Source organism: Oncorhynchus keta, chromosome 30, assembly GCF_023373465.1.
Source record: "Oncorhynchus keta strain PuntledgeMale-10-30-2019 chromosome 30, Oket_V2, whole genome shotgun sequence".
NCBI lineage: Eukaryota > Metazoa > Chordata > Actinopteri > Salmoniformes > Salmonidae > Oncorhynchus > Oncorhynchus keta.
This window is the reverse complement of record NC_068450.1, coordinates 37,754,399-37,776,621: the sequence shown is the minus strand read 5'-3', so window position 1 is coordinate 37,776,621 and position 22,223 is coordinate 37,754,399. Positions and strand designations below refer to the sequence as shown.

The following is a 22,223-nucleotide window of genomic DNA, read 5'->3' as shown; positions in this document are numbered from 1 at the left end:
AGGTGTCATTTGTATTTGGAGAAGATTCCGTTCACAGCTGAGACGCTCTGTTGTTTTTTCATACATGCGGTTATAATACTTAAAACATTTTTTTCAATCTGCTTTAATCTTTGGGTAATTATTCAATGCATGTCCTCCATTTTCACGAGACATGATATTCTCTAGCAGCCATTTAAGCAGGTTAGTGTGCAGTAGGTGTGTGTGTGTACTGTAACTGGGGAGGAAACGCTAACATTTTATTTTTCACCGACTATGGACAGACCATAATTATCTTACTAACATACCTGCTCATTGACATTGGGTGTGAAACTGGCTGATGTGGATGCTGTAGAATATTCCCCTACGGTGTCCAGGGCCAACCGCCTCACATCGTACCCCCGAACAGATGCCTTTGACTGGTGGTCCACCGGTCCAATCTCCACTCTGAGGGTTGTTCTGACCCACAGCGGAATATGATGGAGAGTAGAGTCTCAGACGGGGAGACTAAAGTTTTCTGAGGGGCAGCAGTAGGCAGACCACCCGGTTGGCCATCCAGCACTCAGAGAGGTATGGCAGTGTCAACACATACGCCGGCCCCATGCAGTAATCACCCATCCGGGTCCTAATCTCAACCTCCAGCTGAGCCCAGGGGCCTAGAGTTTGAGGCTGCCCGCTGAGGGACCACGTTGCTGAGGGTGAAGGTGGTCCTCTGGGCCTTAGTGGTGCAGGCTGGGGTTGGGGTGGCCGTTAGTATAGGAGGAGCTGGTGTAGCCCTGGAGCACCACCTGGCTCTCCACCACGTTCTGGTCCACAGGGCCATGTCGCGGGAAACAATGCATCTCTGGACTGGTACTGGAGAACTCCAACTTTTAACACGCAGAGAGGGAACACTGAGATTAAAACCAACACAGAGAGAAAGATGGTTCAACTTACATTTCAACTTGTTTTAACAGTGTAATAACATTCTACCACTGGAGTTACTCTGAGCTGTTGGGTATAAGAATATCATTTAGAAAAATAAGAACAAACACAGGCCTAAGCTTCAATTATGATCCAGTCTTTTTATTCCTGGAAATCACGAGGTAGTGGTTTGAGTTTAAAGTGGAATTGACAGCGTTTTAACTACTTTGCAGATATGACACAAACAGGAAATCATAATATTAGTCAAAAATATCAAATTCAGTTTATGCTTAAACAACAACTTTATAAGAGATTTTAAAAATAGTTTTTTTACATGTCACATATCAGTTTGCAAACAATGTAAAAAATAATATATCATTGAGTTGTTAAAGCTGCATACAAACATGGTCTCTTTTTTGTTTCCTTGAGTAAGGCATCTCCAAAATGCAGGTGTTTCAGCCTAGCTCAGTGCTTTCTGTGGTGGTGGGGCAAGCCAGCAGAAAATACGGAGGGTTGCGCTGTGATTGGCTCAGTGTTCTGTCACTCACAGGGACACCACGTCACCGCCAAGTCTAAGGGTAGACTTAGACAATTCAATCCCCTTGGGTGCTGCCATAGAGTTACATAAGAAGTGCCCAAAAATCACTGACATCATAATGATTCAACCCCCCACCATAAATCCACAGAATGCCAGAGTTTGATGACAACATTTGCCCACGAAGGACAGCTGCGCCACCTTCCTGTTCAAGGGAGCACAGCACAAGGTGAGTCCAAAAAGTATTGTATACAGCTGCAGCATAAATGATGTAATATGCCAGGGAGATATGTATACTGTAGCTCAGAAAGTAATACTAAGTGTATGTTGTGTAGTAAGCTGTTAGTAGCCCATGTGCCTGTCCCTAATAATTTGGTCTATTTTCACCTCTGAATTTCACTACTGTTCTGACTTAGTGCTGCACATGCAGCCTATAACCTGTTTTTGAGAAATGTAATCATTGAATATTGTAAGAACTTTCATTGTTTTCTGATATGCCCCCTTTATTTATTACACGGTTCTGACTTGGTGTACAGGGAGAACACTGTATGAATGGCCATGTTCTGAATTATGTCGCTGTGCATTTCAAAAGGCCTGAACATATAGTTATATTGACTGCGTCCATCCTAGCTCGCTCATTCATGTCTTAATCGAATTTACGGATGGCCTCTTATACGCTTGTCGTCCCCTCATGCCATAGTTTGTACATCTCAATTGTCAGTAGAAACCACATTTGTTTAAGCAAGTCAGCCATATCAGATGTTTTTTTAAAGGTAGTAAATGAGGCTGAATGAACTGTTTCGCTGCCAGACAAGGCTCCGCTGATAGCCAGATGTAGCAGAGGTAAGGTTTTGGGACTGCTGTTGGGACAGCTTTATGTAGGCCCTAACATTTTGTGGGCGTCGTTTGTCACCGTTATAGTGCAATTAATGTAGTGTTGTGTAGTGGCTTTGCTGGCATGCGTCCCACTTTTTTGCCCCACCAAGATTTACATGCTAAAATCGCCACTGATATCACAGCTGGCCTTAGGGATGCAGTTTCAGTTTCAATGACTCAATATTTTTTAACTGAGGCTGGGGATGTCAATATAATCAAACTAGCAATAGCAATTGTGAGGATTTATGTCTATGCTCTACAACCTACTACTATATCACGTAAGATTGAATTGTTTGAACAGCAGTTGTGTGCGTGTGTGTGTGTGTGTGTGTGTGTGTGTGTGTGTGTGTGTGTGTGTGTGTGTGTTTGTGTTTGTGTTTGTGTGTGTGTGTGTGTGTGTGTGTGTGTGTGTGTGTGTGTGTGTGTGTGTGTGTGTGTGTGTGTGTGTGTGTGTGTGTGTGTGTGTGTGTGTGTGTGTGTGTGTGTGTGTGTGTGTGTGTGTGTGTGTGTGTGTGTGTGTGTGTGTGTGTGTCTGTCTGTCTGTCAAGAACTGAGCAACATGCTGAGACTGCTGCATGTTGCAATACTGTAGATAACAGCCCAGCAGATGCTTTGTCCTTGTGTTTGTATGTGACAATATTGAGCACATGGTGTGACTTGCTGTATTACAAAGTTGTGGTTAATCAGGTATAGGGAGGGGTGGTCATCACGAGGTTTAACTGAGATGGAAAAATACTGAACAACACAATAGCAGGAACTGAGCAACTGTTATAACTAGGGGGTGATACCAGAACAGTAAGAATCTATACATCGACAGAGGGAGGACTCCAAGAAGCGCCAAGAGGCGGGGACCAGCCTGAGCGCCTGCGATAGGCTGAGCAAGTCTAAACCACGCTCAGCCCCTACTGTGATAGGCCAACTATGTCTATCACAGTATAAGAACAGCTGTTTACGTACATCCTGTCAGTTCCCTGTTCTGCCCTGTGTGGTATTACAGTGAGCCCATATATACGAAAGTTGCATTTGCCATTTATTGCTTAGCTAATAAAAGTACATAGAGTACAATCAGTGACTCAGTGTTGTAACTTGTTCTGATACCAGATTCGAATTGACGCAACCCTAACGCAATGATCACAAGTCAGTTGTAACACGGCTAATAGGTTAGCACACGCGTCAAATACAAGGCACGCGGGCCAAATAGGACACACAAGCGAGTATAAATTTGTCTACCTGTTGATTCATCTACTGCGCCTGCATCAGTAAATAAGAGCGTCTGCTAAATGACTTAAATGTAAATGTGAATGTAAATTCAACTTCAATTGCACAGCTTTCGTGTGTCCGGTTTACAGCGAGCAGCAGAGGGAATGTGTACAGACACATGCCACGGTCCTAACTAGCCTACTAAAAATATTGCAGTCTGGCTTCGGTTTTTAAAGTTTGACAATAAATAACCAAAAAACAAAACCTGCAAAAAAGCACCATGCAAAGGAAAAACATATAGGCCTATTACAGCAACATTTGAGCAGTAGCCGAGGCTGGCTACTCAACGACAATACATTTCGAGTGCACCATACTGCAATGCTGCATTCAACCATGCAGTGCAAAACAATTGAAAATCATGTTTTAAGTTTCAATCTTTCAATGTTTGCCTAAAATGACATACCCAAATCGAACTGCCTGTAGCTCAGGACCTGAAACAAGGATATGCATATTCTTGATACCATTTGAAAGGAAACACTTTGAGGTTTGTGTAAATGTTAAAATAATGTAGGAGAATATAACACATTAGATCTGGTAAAAGATAATATAAAAAAAAGAAACGTGTTTTTTTGTATTTTTTTTGTACTATCTTTGAAATGCAAGAGAAAGGTCATAATGTATTATTCCAGCCCATGCGTACATTTAGATTGCATTTCTGTTCAATATTTTGTATCAAGACTGCTCAAATGTGCCTAATTGGTTTATTAATGCATTTTCAAGTTCATAACTGTGTACTCTCCTCAAACAATAGCATGTTATTATTTCACTGTAATAACTAATGTAAATTGGACAGTGAAGTTAGGTCTTCCTGTCTGGGTTGGCGCCCCCCCCTTGGGTTGTGCCGTGGCGGAGATCTTTGTGGGCTATACTCGGCCTTGTCTCAGGATGGTAAGTTGGTGGTTGAAGATATCCCTCTAGTGGTGTGGGGGCTGTGCTTTGGCAAAGTGGGTGGGGTTATATCCTGCCTGTTTGGCCCTGTCCGGGGGTATCATCGGATGGGGCCACAGTGTATTCTGACCCCTTCTGTCTCAGCCTCCAGTATTTATGCTGCAGTAGTTTATATGTCGGGGTGCTAGGGTCAGTCTGTTATATCTGGAGTATTTCTCCTGTGTTATCCGTTGTCCTGTGTGAAATTAAGTATGCTCTCTCTAATTCTCTCTTTCTCTATTTCTTTCTCTCTCTCGGAGGACCTGAGCCTTATGACCATGCCTCAGGATTACCTGGCATGATGACTCCTTGCTGTCCCCAGTCCACCTGGCCGTGCTGCTGCTCCAGTTTCAACTGTTCTGCCTGCGGCTATGGATCTTTGACCTGTTCACCGGATGTGCTACCTGTCCCAGACCTGCTGTTTTCTAGAGACAGCAGGAGAGGTGGAGATACTCTCAATGGTCGGCTATGGAAAGCCAACTGACATTTAATTCTGAGGTGCTGACTTGTTGCACCCTCGACAACTACTGTGATTATTATTATTTGACCATGCTGGTCATTTATGAACATTTTAACATCTTGGCCATGTTCTGTTATAATCTCCACCCGGCACAGCCAAAAGAGGACTGGCCACCCCTCATAGCCTGGTTCCTCTCTAGGTTTCTTCCTAGGTTTTGGCCTTTCTAGGGAGTTTTTCCTAGCCACCGTGCTTCTACACCTGCATTGCTTGCTGTTTGGGGTTTTAGGCTGGGTTTCTGTACAGCACTTTGAGGTATCAGCTGATCTAAGAAGGGCTAAATAAATACATTTGATTTGATTTGATGATTAACAAGAATTTAAGCTTTCTGACAATATCAGATATGTCTATGTCCTGGGAAATGTTCTTGTTACATACAACCCCATGCTAATCACATTAGCCTGCTGTAGCTCAAACGTACTGCGGGGGACACACTGATCGTGTAGAGGTTAATTCCCAAACATACTATTCTTGGAGTGGATATGAACAGGTTTTAATAATTGACATTTTTGCAAATGTACAAAACTTGTAAAACACATTTACATTTACATTTAAGTCATTTAGCAGACGCTCTTATCCAGAGCGACTTACAAATTGGTGCATTCACCTTATGACATCCAGTGGAACAGCCACTTTACAATAGTGCATCTAAATATTTTAAGGGGGGTGAGAAGGATTACTTTATCCTATCCTAGGTATTCCTTAAAGAGGTGGGGTTTCAGGTGTCTCCGGAAGGTGGTGATTGACTCCGCTGTCCTGGCGTCGTGGGGAGTTTGTTCCACCATTGGGGGCCAGAGCAGTGAACAGTTTTGACTGGGCTGAGCGGGAACTGTACTTCCTCAGTGGTAGGGAGGCGAGCAGGCCAGAGGTGGATGAACGCAGTGCCCTTGTTTGGGTGTAGGGCCTGATCAGAGCCTGGAGGTACTGAGGTGCCGTTCCCCTCACAACTCCGTAGGCAAGCACCATGGTCTTGTGGGTGTAGCGGATGCGAGCTTCAACTGGAAGCCAGTGGAGAGAGCGGAGGAGCAGGGTGACGTGAGAGAACTTGGGAAGGTTGAACACCAGACGGGCTGCAGCGTTCTGGATGAGTTGTAGGGGTTTCATGGCACAGGCAGGGAGCCCAGCCAACAGCGAGTTGCAGTAATCCAGACGGGAGATGACAAGTGCCTGGATTAGGACCTGCGCCGCTTCCTGTGTGAGGCAGGGTCGTACTCTGCAGATGTTGTAGAGCATGAACCTACAGGAACGGGCCACCGCCTTGATGTTAGTTGAGAACGACAGGGTGTTGTCCAGGATCACGCCAAGGTTCTTAGCGCTCTGGGAGGAGGACACAATGGAGTTGTCAACCGTGATGGCGAGATCATGGAACGGGCAGTCCTTCCACGGGTGGAAGAGCAGCTCCGTCTTGCCGAGGTTCAGCTTGAGGTGGTGATCCGTCATCCACACTGATATGTCTGCCAGACATGCAGAGATGTGATTCGCCACCTGGTCATCAGAAGGGGGAAAGGAGAAGATTAATTAATTAACACATTTAATATCACATTTTCATAAGTATTCAGACACTTTACCCAGCACTTTGTTGAAGCACCTTTGGAAGCGATTACAGCCTTGAGTCTTCTTGGGTATGATGCTACAAGCTTGGCACACCTGTATTTGGGGAGTTTCTCCCATTCTTCTCTGCACATCCTCTCAAGCTCTGTCAGGTTGGATGTGGAGCGTTGCTACACAGCTATTTTCAGGTCTCTCCAGAAATGGTCGATCGTGTTCAAGTCCGGACTCTGGCTGGGCCACTCAAGGACATTGAGACTTGTCCCGAAGCCTGGACCTCTGACAGAGTGACCATCGGGTTCGTGGTCATTGCCCTGCTCCCCTCATTGCTCAGTTTGGCCATGCGGCCAGCTGTTGGAAGAGTCTTAGTCGTTCCAAACTTATTCCATTTCAGAATGATGGAGGCCACTGTGTTCTTCGGGACCTTCAATGCTGCAGAAATGTTTTGGTACCCTTCCCCAGATCTGTGCCTCGACACAATCCTGTCTCAGAGCTCTACGGACAATTCCTTCGACTGTGGGACCTTGCATAGTCAGATGTGTGCCTTTCCAAATCATGTCCAATCAGTTGAATTTACCACAGGTGGACTCCAATCAAGTTGTAGAAACATCTCAAGGATGATCAATGGAAACAGGATGCACCTGAGCAAAATGCTGAGTCTCATAGCAAAGGGTCTGAATACTTATGTAAAGAAGGTATTTCTGTTTTTAATGTTTAATACATTTGCAAACCTTTCTTAAAACCTGTTTTCGCTTTGTCATTATGGGCAATTGCGTGTAGATTGATGAGTACAATTGATTTCATCCAGTTTAGAATAAGCCTGTAACGTAACGAAAAGGGGAAGGGGTCTGAATACTTTCGAATGCACTGTATGGCCAATATATCATGGCTAAGGGCTGTTCTTAGGCACGATGCAACGCAAAGTTCCTGGACACAGTCCTTATTGCCCATATACCACAAACCCCCGAGGTGCCTTGTTGCCCATATACCACAAACCCCCGAGGTGCCTTGTTGCCCATATACCACAAACCCCCGAGGTGCCTTGTTGCCCATATACCACAAACCCCCGAGGTGCCTTGTTGCTCATATACCACAAACCCCCGAGGTGCCTTGTTGCCGATATACCACAAACCCCCGAGGTGCCTTGTTGCCCATATACCACAAACCCCCGAGGTGCCTTGTTGCCCATATACCACAAACCCCCGAGGTGCCTTGTTGCCCATATACCACAAACCCCCGAGGTGCCTTGTTGCTATTCTAAACTGGTTACCAACGTAATTAGAACAGTAAAAATAAACGTTTTGTCATACAAGTGGTATACCACGACTGTCAGTCAATCAACATTCAGGGCTCAAACCACCCAGTACTGGATCGTACTATACTGTACTGAACATATCTACTATACTGTACTGAACTTTACTCTACTGTGATGTCCAAACTCGTGAAACATAGACGTCTGCGATTGGTTCAGATTGGGTCCGGTCCGGACCAACCAAAGTGGTCTTGTTTGTGGGCGGAGCTCATTCAAATAATATCCAGTGTGTAGAATAATACCCAAATATGCAAATAAGGATTATTGCATATTTCTACCTTTTTGTAGTTATTCAGGATACACCACCATGAACAGAATGATATTCGTATCCACAATTGTGCCTTTCTAGTGTAGTACAGATCAGGGACCAATGATGTTACTCCGTTTCCATAATTCCATTACCGCATCCATTTCACCTACTGTAGTTCAATAACCAAAAGTCATTTTTTTCAAACTCAAGGTGTCATATCATAGCTGACACTGAGGACTGACTGTGGGACAAGCACTGCCCAGAAGCTGACCATAGGATAACCCAAAATGTGACAGATAACAGGTTTAATTTGGAGACCCATGGGTATTTCCCGTTCCCCCTTGGTGGAATGGAAGCTGCTGACTTCCAACTGATTGATTGGTTAAAGGTCCAATGCAGCCGTTTTTATCTCAATATCAAATCATTTCTGGGTAACAATGAAGTACCTTACTGTGATTGTTTTCAATTAGAATGGTCAAAAAGAAACAAAAATTGCTTCTTAGTTGAGAGCGATTTCTCAAGCAAGAATTCAGCTAGGACTGTCGGGGAGTGGTCTGAGTGGGGAGGGGGAAACTGAAAAACAGCTGTTATTGCCAGAGAGGTTTGGAGGTCTATTAACTAATTTGCCACCTGGTGATGGCACCAGGTAGGTTACAACTACCACCAAAACAGGCTGAAATTTCGGGTGCTTTTACTCTAAAAGGGCATTATCATAATTTTAATAATTTCACAGTATTATTCCAACCTCATAGTGTGAAAATATACACTGAGTATACAAAACATGAAGAACACCTGCTCTTTCCATGACATAGACTGTCCAGGGGAATCCAGGTGAAAGTCATGATCCTTATTGATGTCACTTGTTAAAATCCACAGTTTCCTGTGTGTATCAAGAATGGTTCACCACCCAACAGACATCCAGCCAACTTGACACAATGGTGGGAAGCACTGCAACATGGGCCAGCATCCCTGTGGAAGGCTTTCAACACCTTCCAGAGTCCATGCCCTGACGAATTGAGAATGTTCTGATGGCAAAAGGGGGGGTGCAGCTCAATATTAGGAAGGTGTTCCTAATGTTTGGTATACTCAGTGTATATAAAACACGGGAAGATCACGTTATTGACTGCACTGGGCCTTTAAGTTTAAAGCCTTTAATCAGAGTGCTGGCTCATGTTCGAGCCTCACATTTTCAAGGCAATGTTCTGGAACGTTTCAAACCCTGGTTTAAAGCCTTGTCACAGACCCCTCGAACACACTTACATTATTACAGTTGGGCCTACACTACATTTATGCAGCTCCTATAACACTATGGCGCCACCCATCCAAATATACAACTTCATTCAAATTCAAGCACACACATTAGATTTCACCTATCCAGTCCTTTTAGATTTCAAACCAAATCAAATGTTATTTGTCACAGGTGCCGAATACAACAGGTGTAAACCTTACAGTGAAATGCTTACTTACAAGCCCTTAACCAACAATTCAGTTTTAAGAAAAACAAGTGTTAAACTATTTAAATAAAATAGAAGGAAATTGAAGAAAAAAAAAAAAGATTAAAAAGCAACACTAAAATAACAGTAGAGAGGCTATATACCAGTAGAGTCAAAGTGCAGTGGCACCGGTTAGTTGAGGTAATATGTACATGTAGGTAGAGGTAAAGTGACTATGCATAGATAAAACAGTGCTTCAGGGGGTGCACAAAAGTAGGAGCCAGGAACCTAAATGGAACTGAGCCAGAGCAATACCTGGTTCTCTACGCCTCTGCCCACGGGGCTCTGTGGACATGTAGATGCAATGTTCCAGAACACTGCCTTGAAAAGGTGAGGCTCGTACATACTGCCCCAACAGATCCAGGACAACGCAATCGCGCACACGGCCCTATCCCACCTGGACCAGAGGAATAACTATGTAATAATGCTTTTCATCGACTACAGCTCAGCATTCAACACCATAGTGGCCTCCAATCTCATCACTAAGCCCTGGGTCTGAACTCCCTCCCTGTGCAACTGGGTCTTAGACTTCCCCTTCCTGTTTTCCCTGTTCACCCATGACTGCGTGGCCATGCACGTCTCCAACTCAATCATCATGTTTGCCGACCAAGTGGTAGGCCTGATTACCAGCAATGGCAAGACCGCCTACAGAAAGGAGGTGACAGACCTGGTGGGGGTGACAGACCTGGTGGGGGTGACAGACCTGGTGGAGGTGACAGACCTCGTGGAGAGGTGCCAGGAAAATAACCTCTTCTTCAACGTCAACAAAACAAAGGTGCTGATCATGGACTATTGGTGACAGCAGAGGGAGCACGCCCCCGACTCCCATCCACATCGACGGAGCCGCAGTGAAGAGGGTCAAAAGCTTCAAGTTCCCCAGCGTGCACATCACCGAGGACCTGAAATGGTCCCTTCACACTGACAGCATGGCGAGGAAGGCTGCAGCAGCACCTCTTTAACCTCAGGAGGCTGAGGAAATTAGGCTTGGCCCCCGAAGACCCTCACAAACTTCAACAGATGCAGCATCGAGAGCATCCTGTCGGGCTGTATCACCGCCTGGTACTGCAACTGCACCGTCCACAACTGCAGGGCTCTCCAGAGGGTGGTGCGGTCAACACAACACATTATCGGGGACACAATGCCTGCCCTCCTGGACATCGACATACCAGGTCACAGGAAGGCCAAGAAGATCATCCATGACCTCAGTCACTCGGGAACTCGCCAGTCTTTGTTACGGATGGCCTATTCCAGCAGAAGACCGCAATGGTCCACTCCTATCAGCTAAAAACAAGAAGTGGCTCCAGTGGGCAGGCAATCACCAACACTGGACAACTGAGGAGGGGAAAACATAGCCTGGTCCGACAAATCCCAGTTTGTGTTGCGTCATGCTGGAGGCAGTCCATGGCCCCATCCTGCCCGGTGTTAACGGTACAGGCTGGTGGCAGTGGTGTCATGGTGTGGGGAATGCCACAGCGTCTATGAGCATTGTTGTTGACCAGGTGCATCCCTTCGTGGCTACAGGGGGGTGTACCTCATAAACTGAGTATAAATGTATTTATATTCCGGACTCTGACATTGCTCATTCTGATATATCTTCCTTTATTTTGGATTATGTGTGTGTTGTTATTGTATTGATAGATGTTTCTGCATTGTTGGATCTCGAAACAAGCATTTCGCTGCACGCGCAAAACGGTGTACACGACCAATAAACGTTGATTTGATTTGCACTTCTTCACCCTCTTCCGTGAAAACAGGGGAGTCTACTGTCTCAGACAGACCGCGCCCTTGTCGCCCTCTCACATACGGAAGAGTGAACTTTTCCCCTGCTGCAGTCAGCTACTTTCTGAGCGCAACCCCTCTATCCTTTCAGTATGCAGACGGCTCGGAATGGCTACTGACGCCAGCACGCTTGAGGAGCTACATAGCGAGCTCACCTGTCCAGTGTGCCTCGAGCTCTTCCGTGAGCCGGTGATCCTCGAGTGCGGACACCACTTCTGTCGCGTGTGCATTACGCAGTGCTGGGAGGCCAAGTACGATGAACACCCGACCTGCCCGAAGTGCCGAAAGACATGCGCTCCGAAGCTGCGCCCCAACTCGCTTCTGTGTAACGTCGTGGACAGCGTGAGGAGAGCTCGAGCCATGGATGGGAAACCCGGAGACCAGGAGAGCTCACAGGAGGATACTGAAGAACGGCAACGGGGGGGCATTATGCCCAGCTCCGGGTTCAGTTTCACCGATTTCTCTCCTCGCCTCGAGTCAGACCGGTGCGAGGAGCACGAGGAGAAATTGAAGTTATTCTGTGAGGATGATCAGCTCGCGATCTGCCTGGTGTGCGGGATGTCCCGAGACCACAAGACGCACAATGTCATCCCCATCAACGAGGCGTTCGAGAACTACAAGGTAACACTTATAGAACTCTATTTTAATATTTATGTATCTACCTGTGTAGGTGTTTGGAATACATATGAGTTAGCCGGGTTCGTACATCATGACACGGGGACCTGACGCATTGGAATGAATAAATTGTGGCAGAATCTGTCCACAAATCTCAAACTGAGCCAAGTTCACAAAGTTACTATTCAGTCATATATTTTAAGTCTTGTAAGATAAATGTGGACCCAAGATAATTGAGTCTTTAACATGCTAGAGCGCGAGACATAAGCAGACACAAGTCAGTGTTGATGTAGCCTATACTTGGAGCTCGAGAGGAATTCGGCGTGCTGGTGTCAAGGCTTAGTTCCCAGACATATTTAACCTTTTATATTTGCTTTGGATATTTGGTGACATACCTCAGTCACCACACTGTTTTCACAAATCTTATCCATCTACATTGTAACTTTTTTTTTTTTTTTTCGGGGGGTCATTTGGGTAACATGTTGAAATGAAGCCAGTTAGTTGGAAAGGCCTCTGGTCATATGAGTCACATTGAGCTTGTTGCCAGACTACAAAGGATCCAAAACAGTACATCTTAAATTGACAAGAGAGTTAGGCCTAATTCAATGAATCTCCGTATAACGGAAAACACTGTTTACCAGTTCAACTCGCATAACTTCAAGTTGTGTGTGTGTGTGTGTGTGTGTGTGTGTGTGTGTGTGTGTGTGTGTGTGTGTGTGTGACCTGTTTTTCTTCTTTCTCTTCTGCAGGACAAGCTGTCCATAGCCCTGGAGAGAGTAATGATCCAGACTGAACAGGCTTCTCTCTGTCAGGTCCAGACCAACAACAAGATCATGCTCATCAAGGTATACTTACTGACTGACTGACTGACTGACTGTGTGTGTGTGTGTGTGTGTGTGTGTGTGTGTGTGTGTGTGTGTGTGTGTGTGTGTGTGAGGTAGATACCGAATGTGTACGATGTCGGTGGAGGCCTGCGTTGAAGATGAGCACAGCACAGACATCGGGACCCCATTAAGGAGGCATGCCCTGTGTGTCTGTCTGTCACACACTGAAACACTTTCTGTCCTCCAATCACTTGTTCTTTCACTTCCCTCTGTCTCTCTGTGGGGAACAGGAAGTGGGTATGAGCAAGGATGTGTGTCAACGATCTAGCTACCACGTGACCGATGTGGCAAATGTTTGTGTGTGTTACTGTGTGTTGCTGTGTGTGTGTGTGTGTTTGTGTGTGTGTGTGTGTCTATGCAGCAGAGGTGGTTAGGTGTTCATGTGACGAGTGACCGTTTCTGAGAACTGAGATTCGAATCATGAGATTTGAATCAAGTGATTTGAATCAAGTGATTTGAATCACGGGATTTGAATCAATATGTGTTTATCTCCTGCCTCTGTTATCACTGAATGTGCTGTTGCCGTGTGTCTGTCTCATTGTGTTTCGTGATGTCTTTGTTTGTTTGCATTGTTTTATATCACTGCTGTCGCCACCTCTTGACAGAATTTCCTCTTAATTGACTTAGTTGTATCCTTTGAAGTTGAAATAAAATGAAACAAGCTCGTGTTAACTCCCAGAGCTAACCTCCTGACTGAAGCTCAGTGGTCCAACACAGTCTCCAAAGATGGATTCCAACCCAGTCTGTAACATTTTCTCTGTCCTTCCCTACGGCAGGAGCGAGCTGGGGACATAGAGGAGCAGGTGAGTGCAGAGTTTGGACGTCTGAGGGAGTTCCTTCTCCAGGAGGAGGAGAGGGTGAAGGAGAGTCTGCGGCGGGAGAAGGAAAATAGGCTCAACCAATTGGAGGAGGTCCTCAAACACACCACAGAGCAAATCGGCCAGTTAGAGCAAACTGCCGACCAGCTCCGCGTCAAACTCCGAGAGAATGAGAACCCGGCACAACTCCGGGTGAGATGAGAGAGGAGAGGAGGGAGGAAGGGGAAAGAAAAGGAGTGGAGAGAGGGGGAAGGAGAAAGGGACTGTAATGGATATAGGAACAAAGAGAGAAAATAGATTGTAGAGGAGGAAGGGAGAGGGGTTAAGGGTGGGGGGAGGGGGGGGGGGGGTAAAGAAATAGAGGGAGAGTGAAAACGAAAACAGAAAGGGTTCAAGTCAAATCCAGAATATAGTCGAGGGTTTTTGAGGAGAAGAGTGTGTGGATGTCTCAGCAGGGCCTCATCGCTGTCATTCTTTCTTTCAGGGAATCAAGGATTTTATCGGAGGGTAAGTGAAAGAATCCATGGTTCTTATCTGATGCTACAGTTCATAGATCTGTGTCATATCCACATGACTTCACATGATAAAAAAAACAGTAACCCAATGTTCCTCGCACTTTTTCAACATTATTTATTCATACTGTAAGGCAGTGGTCGCCAACCGGACGATCCTCAAGGCATTCCTAGTCGATCACCAAACATTTCTGTAGAAAAGCCAACAATAAAGGCTTGCGCTCCTTTTTTTTCCTATTCGTGTTGCGCTGTTGGCGGTAGTTCCACTTGATTCAGGAGCCCTGCGCACCGGGTAGGCAAAGTCTTCCCATTTTGAACCATTTCATTGGTCTGAAAATACAAACTTGGCCTACCTGCCAGACCGGGAGATTTTTGCTAAATTGAATACGGCTACTGCGTTGGCCAATCGGATAGCTCGCAGAACTTCCATGACCTACTGAATGTCCATGACCCCGGCCACAGCAAAGTTTGATACTAGCCTACATAAGACTCAATAACTTTTAAAACCATGACCAGGGAGAGACTGTCAAAAGAATACAGCAAAGAGCTGCTGTTTTTATGAGTGAGTTCATGTCAAATCAATTATTCAGCCCTGTCACTGGTTTTATTCAACGCTATGACGAAACATAAAACAACACTTTTCCACACTTCCACTTGCGCTGCAGCTGCAATGAGTGAGTAGCCAAGTGAAGGCCTATTGATAGCCCTGAATTGGTATTATTAGTAGCAGCTCGTCTTGTCTATTTTAACATCGAGGAATATTTCACGTTCTCTGATGTTAGGAACAGCATGGATTTGTGCATGAGGCAGATGCGGAGCGACTCGAGTTTCACCATCAGGTGGATGACGGTGTCCCCTGTTCTGGTCAGTCTCACTGGAGGAAAGGAAGGAGAGAGAGAGGCGGACCCTCTGCTGCTCTCTCCCTCCCTCCGCTGAGAGTAAGGCCGTGTTCAGAACCACTGGGAACTCTGGAGAAAAAAAACTCTCTCTCTCTCTTCATCCGTCTCTCTCTCTCAGAGCGGAGATTATGTTTGAGCGACCCCCGGAGGTGTGTGTGGATCTGCCGGAGGGGGAGTTCCTGGGACCACTGCAGTACCGCACCTGGAGGAGGATGAGCGCTGTCCTTCAGCCAGGTATAACCACAGCAAAATGTAGATAGACCGCACCTGACCACATATAGTCCACACTAGACTCCATTAGATGACAGCGCTCACATATCTGACAACATTCCACCACAGAATCCATCTGATTGCATTCTATCAAACCTGACTGTCACACGACAGTATCCAACCACACCAATATGTTGACCGCGTACAGCCTGTCCTTTCTATCGTATTCCAAATCCTCTGTCTCTTCCCAGGTGTGACAGCGGTGACTCTAAACCCAGACACCGCCTACCCCAGGCTGTGGGTGTCCACGTGCTGCACCCAGGTCAGTGTTGGGGACATCCATCCCAACCTGCCCAACAACCCTGAGCGCTTCACGCGCTACAACATTGTCCTGGGAAGCCAAGCCCTCGCCTCAGGGCAACACTACTGGGTGGTTGAGGTGGGCACCAAGACGGCCTGGGGGCTGGGGGTGGCGGCCGCCTCGGTCAACAGGAAGGATGAGATTAGCCTGTGTCCCGACGACGGCTTCTGGACCCTGGTGTTAAGAGAGGGGCGGGGAGGGAGCGAGTACGAGGCCTGCACCAACCACGAGGAGAGCCTGTTGCACCCCCCTCGACCCCCCAGGAGGGTAGGGGTGTACCTTGACTACGGGAGGGGTGTGGTGGCGTTTTACGACGCAGGGGATATGAGTCACCTGTTCACCTTCTCCGACGCCACGTTCACAGAGCCAGTGTTCCCCTACTTCAACCCCTGGCCAATCATCAAAGGGAGAAACCGTGAGCCTCTTATCATTATTAGCCCCGACCCGGAGGTATGAGAGACCCGGTAAGAACTGTCAGAGAACACTGAGAACCAAAGACAAGAAAGTGGAACAATGTAGAGAACCTGTGAGAGAAACTGCAATGTCATCATCCTATTCACTAACACTCACGGTTTTGTCGTTTATGAACATTTCCTGTAAATATGCTTCCATGGAATATGTGGGTGTTTTGTGTTTAAAGAGAGCACATGCCAGAGGACTCTGAAGGAAGCCACATGGAAAAGCGAATTGAAAAGCACCTTAAACATGACATTCTTTCCCTTACAAATGGACATGGCCAAAGACTGAAATGACAATTTCCTACTATATTTATCTAAAGTGTGTATATAGTAAGATACAGTGTTATACAGTGTATTTTACATTTGAATAGCGGAGTATATACACGGGCAAATCAGATCACGCCACCATTCTGCTCCTCCAGGAAGCAGGAAGCACCCCATGGCAAGGTCTGTTGGTGTGACCAATCAGAATCTATGCTTCTAGATTGTTTTGATCACGCAGACTGGAAAACCTTCGCCCGCTTCCAGGACAACAACATCGAGCCACCGACGCAGGCCCTTGACACTCACGGGGACCGTGTGCTCTCGTTCTCCGTGGCCGATGTGCGTAAGACATTTAAGCGTTGGCGGCCCAGGTTGGCGGCCCAGACGGCATCCCAAGCCGCGTCCTCAGAGCACTGGCTGGAGTGTTAACGGACATATTTACATCTCTCCATATCCCAGTCTCTTGTCTCTACTCTCTTCAAGATGTCCACCCTTGTTCCTGTACCCAAGAAAGCGAAGGTAACTGAACTAATGAAATGACTGTCGCCCCGGAGCACTCACTTCTGTCATTGTGAAATGCTTTGAGAGGCTAGGTAAGGATCATATCACCTTACCCGGCACCCTAGACCCACTACAATTCGCATACAGCCCCAACAGGTCGAAGGACGACGCAATCGCCATTATACTGCATACAGCCCTGGACGAGAGAAATACCTATGTAAGAAGTGTGTTCATCGACTACAGCTCAGGCTTCAACATCATAATGCCCTCCAAGCTCATTACTAAGCTCAGGAACCTGGGTCCCCCCCCGTGCAATTGGATCCTTGACTTCCTGACGGGCCGACCCCCAGGTGCTGAAGGTAGGCAACAACACCTCCGTCCCCCATTGTTCTCTTACAATATTACTTTTACATTTTTTAAGACTGTAAAAACGCCGGCAAATCCGCTCCAAGTGATTTTAATTCTGGAAATCTCTTCCAAAGTATTCCCACACATAATGGGGAGATATATGTGACAGTATACACATGTAAGCAAGGTTTGAAATGATTGTGTTTTAGTCCAATTCTGTTTGGGCTTCTTACGGTCAATTTGCAGTCTACAAATGATTTGTAATTATGTTGCGGCCCCCTGACCATACACTCAAGAAAACAAATCGTCCCACAGAGCGTTCTACATGGAACCAAAATGGGTTCTCCTATAGGGACACTTGAAAAACCCTTTTACTACACTTATTTTCTAAGAGTGTAGCAATACAATAACAATATAATATCATCCTCAGGAGGCTGAAGAAATTCAGCTTGGCCCCAAAGACCCTCAAGAACTTCTACAGATGCATAGTACTGTACTGCCCGCAACCGCAGGGCTCTCTAGAGGGTGATGCAGACAACCCAGCACATCACCAGGGTTCACACTGCCTGCCCTCCGGGACATCTACAGCACCAGGTGTCACCAAGAAGGCCAAGAAGATCATCGAGGACCTCCGCCACCTGAGCCACAGCCTGTTCACCCCACTGCCATCTAGAAGGTGGGGACCGTACAGGTGGATTAAAGCTGGGACCGAGAGACTGGTAAACAGCTTTTATCTCCAGGCCATCAGACTGTTAAACAGTCACCATTAGCCTTAGTCACTGTTCTTGCCAGCTACCACCCGGTACTCCACCCTGCACCTTGGAGACTGCTGCCCTATGTACATAGAGTCATTCAACACTGGTCCCTTTAATAATCTTTACATACTGTTTTACCCACTTTATATGTATATAGTGTATTCTAGTCATGGCTCATCCTATATAACTACTTCTGTACACACCTTTTCTATTCATATCCTGTCCATACAGTCTATACACACCATTATATACAGTATAATGGTGTGTATAGACACACCAGGCCCACCCATGGCTGCTCCCCTGCCCAGTCATGTGAAATCCATAGATTAGGACCTAATGAATGTATTTTAATTGACTGATTTCCTTATATGAACTGTAACTCAGCAACATTTTTGAAATTGTTGCATGTTGCATTTATATTTTTGTTCAGCATACATGTAAAGTGGGTTCAACAGTTTGTAAATATTATTAAAGTGACCAATGTTCAATGAGGTCCTTCTGTGGCTCAGTTGGTAGAGCATGGCGCTTGTAACGCCAGGGTAGTGGGTTCGATTCCCGGGACCACCCATACGTAGAATGTATGCACACATGACTGTAAGTCGCTTTGGATAAAAGCGTCAGCTAAATGGCATATATTATTATTATTATTATTAATGACTCTTTGTACATAGAGCAGCCGTCTCTAAGGTGCAGGGTAGAATACCTGATGGTAGCCAGCTAATAACAGTGTCTTAGGTTCATGGCAGGGCCCTGGGCCGGAGGCTGGCTAGTGATGACTGACGACGCTGGCTAGGAGCGAGTAACAGGGTGACTGTGTCTGTCGGCGTCATCTTGTGTCATCTATAATAAAAATGTGTTGCATTACCTCCACAGTGTAGTGGTTCTACAGATCGATCGCACTAATTGCTGTTTGTGAACATGCAGATATTGAACTGTCTGGCTGCTGATGGAACTTGACTCTGGTGCATTAATTAAGACTGTTGTTCTCCTTCAGACCACTGGAGGGCGTTCAAACAATGTCCACCCTACACTTCATTCTCACGCTGGTGACCACAAAGGAGAATGAGCTTTAAAAGATTAAGAGTTGCATTTAAGAATATCATTGATTAAAATCCATAATCCCTGATCAATTATTTTTTTTGTAGAACTAACAGGTCAGATAGGGGTTCAGATGAGAGCAGAGGGTCAAGGTGGGGCTGAGTTACTGAGAGAGCACCACCTGATCATGTATGTTTCTGTGTGTGCTGTGTGTGCTGTGTGTGTGAGCAGGAACAAGTGAGTGTGGTGTGTATTAGCGGGAAGTGTGTGTTATGTGTTAGGATTATAACCCAGACATCGTTTCAGCCTTCTATCTCTGACACTTTAAACTTGATTACCAGAGGAGCTACCAGCCTATACCGCAGTACGATATGAAAAAATAAGAAATCTGTTAAATACTTTCAATATTTGGTGCTGGATATGTATACGCTTGTGTATTACATAATTTACACATGTGGTATTACAAGTCTATTACTATTTTCAAACATTGCTGCACAAGGGTTAATGTGCGCAAGTTGGTGGCAGAACAAGCTGGAGTTCTTATGGATTATAATTCGATTTTATGGCTCGTTTGAATGTCATGCTTAATGTTTGTGTCATTGTAAATCAACTGCATTATACTTTAAAAAACACTTAAACTTCAACCAGCAAAATGGCTCTTTGGCAAGCTTTTGCTACAGCCTATATCAATTAGCGTTAGCATTCTAGCTTTTGCTACAGCCGATATCAATTAGCGTTAGCATTCTAGCTTTTGCTACACCCGATATCAATGAGCGTTAGCATTCTAGCTTTTGCTACAGCAGATATCAATGAGCGTTAGCATTCTATCTTTTGCTACAGCCTATATCAATTAGCGTTAGCATTCTAGCTTTTGCTACAGCCTATATCAATTAGCGTTAGCATTCTAGCTTTTGCTACAGCCTATATCAATTAGCGTTAGCATTCTAGCTAACAACTGTTGCATCCACAATAGTTATTTTGCAAAAATCACAACCGAATATAATCTTAGCGACGGTTTAAGCAAAAATCAAAACATCAATGTAAGCATATGAGAACCCTAAAAAGTTATTTTATTTAGAAGTAATATAAACATCAATCTAGACTATGTTGAATGGGCGCAGATGGCGATGACTTTCTTTCTGCCGCAAAGAGTCGCACACATAAACTCAGCAAAAAAAATAAACGTCCTCTCACTGTCAACTGTGTTCATTTTCAGCAAACTTAACATGTGTAAATATTTGTATGAACATAACAAGATTCAACAACTGAGACATAAACTGAACAAGTTCCACAGACACGTGACTAACTGAAATTGAATAATATGTCCCTGAACAAAGGGGGTTCAAAATCAAAAGTAACAGTCAGTATCTGGTGGCCACCAGCTGCATTAAATACTGCAGTGCATTTCCTCCTCATGGACTGCACCAGATTTGCCAGTTCTTGCTGTGAGATGTTATCCCCTCTCTAACACTAAGACACCTGCAAGTTCCCGGACATTTCTGGGGGGAATGGCCCTCGCCCTCACCCTCCGATCCAACAGGTCCCAGACGTGCTCAATGGGATTGAGATCTGGGCTCTTCGCTGGCCATGGCAGAACACTGACATTCCTGTCTTGCAGGATATCACACACAGAACGAGCAGTATGGCTGGTGGCATTGTCATGCTGGAGGGTCATGTCAGGATGAGCCTGCAGGAAGGGTACCACATGAGGGAGGAGGATGTCTTCCCTGTAACGCACAGTGTTGAGATTGCCTGCAATGACAACAAGCTCAGTCCAATGATCCTGTGACACACCGTCCCAGACCATGACGGACCCTCCACCTCCAAATTGATCCCGCTCCAGAGTAGAGGCCTCGGTGTAAATCTCATTCTTCGACGATAAACGCAAATCCGACCATCACCCCTGGTGAGACAAAAACGCGACTTGTCAGTGAAGAGCACTTTTTACCAGTCCTGTCTGGTCCAGTGACGGTGGGTTTGTGCCCATAGGAAACATTATTTCCGGTGATGTCTGGTGAGGACCTGCCTTACAACAGGCCTACAAGCCCTCAGTTCAGCCTCTCTCAGCCTATTGCAGACAGTCTGAACACTGATGGAGGGATTGTGCGTTCCTGGTGTAACTCGGGCAGTTGTTGTTGCCATCCTGTACCTGTCCCGCAGGTGTGATGTTCGGATGTACCGATCCTGTGCAGGTGTTGTTACACTTAGTCTGCCACTGCGAGGACGATCAGCTGTCCGTCCTGTCTCCCTGTAGCACGGTCTTAGGCATCTCACAGTACAGACATTGCAATTTATTGCCCTGGTCACATCTGCAGTCCTCATGCCTCCTTGCAGCATGCCTAAGGCACGTTCACACAGATGAGCAGGGACCCTGGGCATCTTTCTTTTGGTGTTTTTCAGAGTCCGTAGAAAGGCCTCTAAGTTTTCATAACTGTGACCTTAATTACCTACCGTCTGTATGCAGTTAGTGTCTTAACGACCGTTCCACATGTGCATGTTCATGAATTGTTTATGGTTCATTGAACAAGCACGGGAAACAGTGTTTAAACACTTTACAACGAAGATCTGTGAAGTTATTTCGATTTTTACGAATGATCTTTGAGAGACAGGGTCTTGAAAAAGGGACTTTTTTTTAGTTTATGTGCGTGACGTCAGTGTGTTGTGTACTGGAAAAGGGACTATTGTATCCTCAGAAGGGGCACTAAACTATTTTTATTGACTTAAGTCCATGTTAAGTTTACTTATCTGAAGTCTGAATCGGGCCCATCGTGAGTTCCTTGTCTATCCCTTCTTTAATTAACAAACAAATGAATTATTAAGGTTCACCTAGTTCCTCTGTCTATAGTATCTGTAATGAGATATCACTCCGAGGCTAATCTACATGCAGTAACACGAGCCTTCTGTTTTGCATGACTGTTTATCCATCCATCCCTCACCTCCCTCTCTCCTTTCTTCCCTCCATCTCTCATTCTCTGTAAAATGAGATCTTGTCAGGTAGATCTCTGGGATCAATGAGAGGACTTTGTTTTATGATTAGAAGAATAAACAACCTTGGGTATCATTTCAGAGACATTTCCATTGTTTAATAAATGTCATTCAGAGCCCCCCTTACCATAATTGATCTATTTTCTCCCCCAGTCTGAGTTTGTGCTCTCCCCATCAATAATGAATGACTGCACGAGGG

General features: G+C 45.7%; 1 protein-coding gene and 1 long non-coding RNA gene across 2 annotated transcripts; both read left to right on the top strand.

The window, feature by feature from the left end:
• Positions 1 to 11,229: 11,229 nt before the first annotated feature.
• LOC118363520 (zinc-binding protein A33-like) lies at positions 11,230 to 17,202 on the top strand. The gene is made up of 6 exons (XM_052488402.1): positions 11,230 to 11,997; positions 12,741 to 12,836; positions 13,652 to 13,885; positions 14,178 to 14,200; positions 15,223 to 15,338; positions 15,566 to 17,202. The coding sequence occupies exons 1-6, from the start codon at positions 11,485 to 11,487 to the stop codon at positions 16,129 to 16,131; spliced, it is 1,548 nt and encodes a 515-aa protein (XP_052344362.1). The 5' UTR covers positions 11,230 to 11,484; the 3' UTR covers positions 16,132 to 17,202.
• On the top strand, positions 17,200 to 20,334 carry LOC127914003 (uncharacterized). Its single transcript, XR_008087590.1, has 2 exons — positions 17,200 to 17,257; positions 17,677 to 20,334. It is a non-coding gene; the product is annotated as an uncharacterized LOC127914003 (long non-coding RNA).
• The last annotated feature ends 1,889 nt before the right edge of the window (positions 20,335 to 22,223 follow it).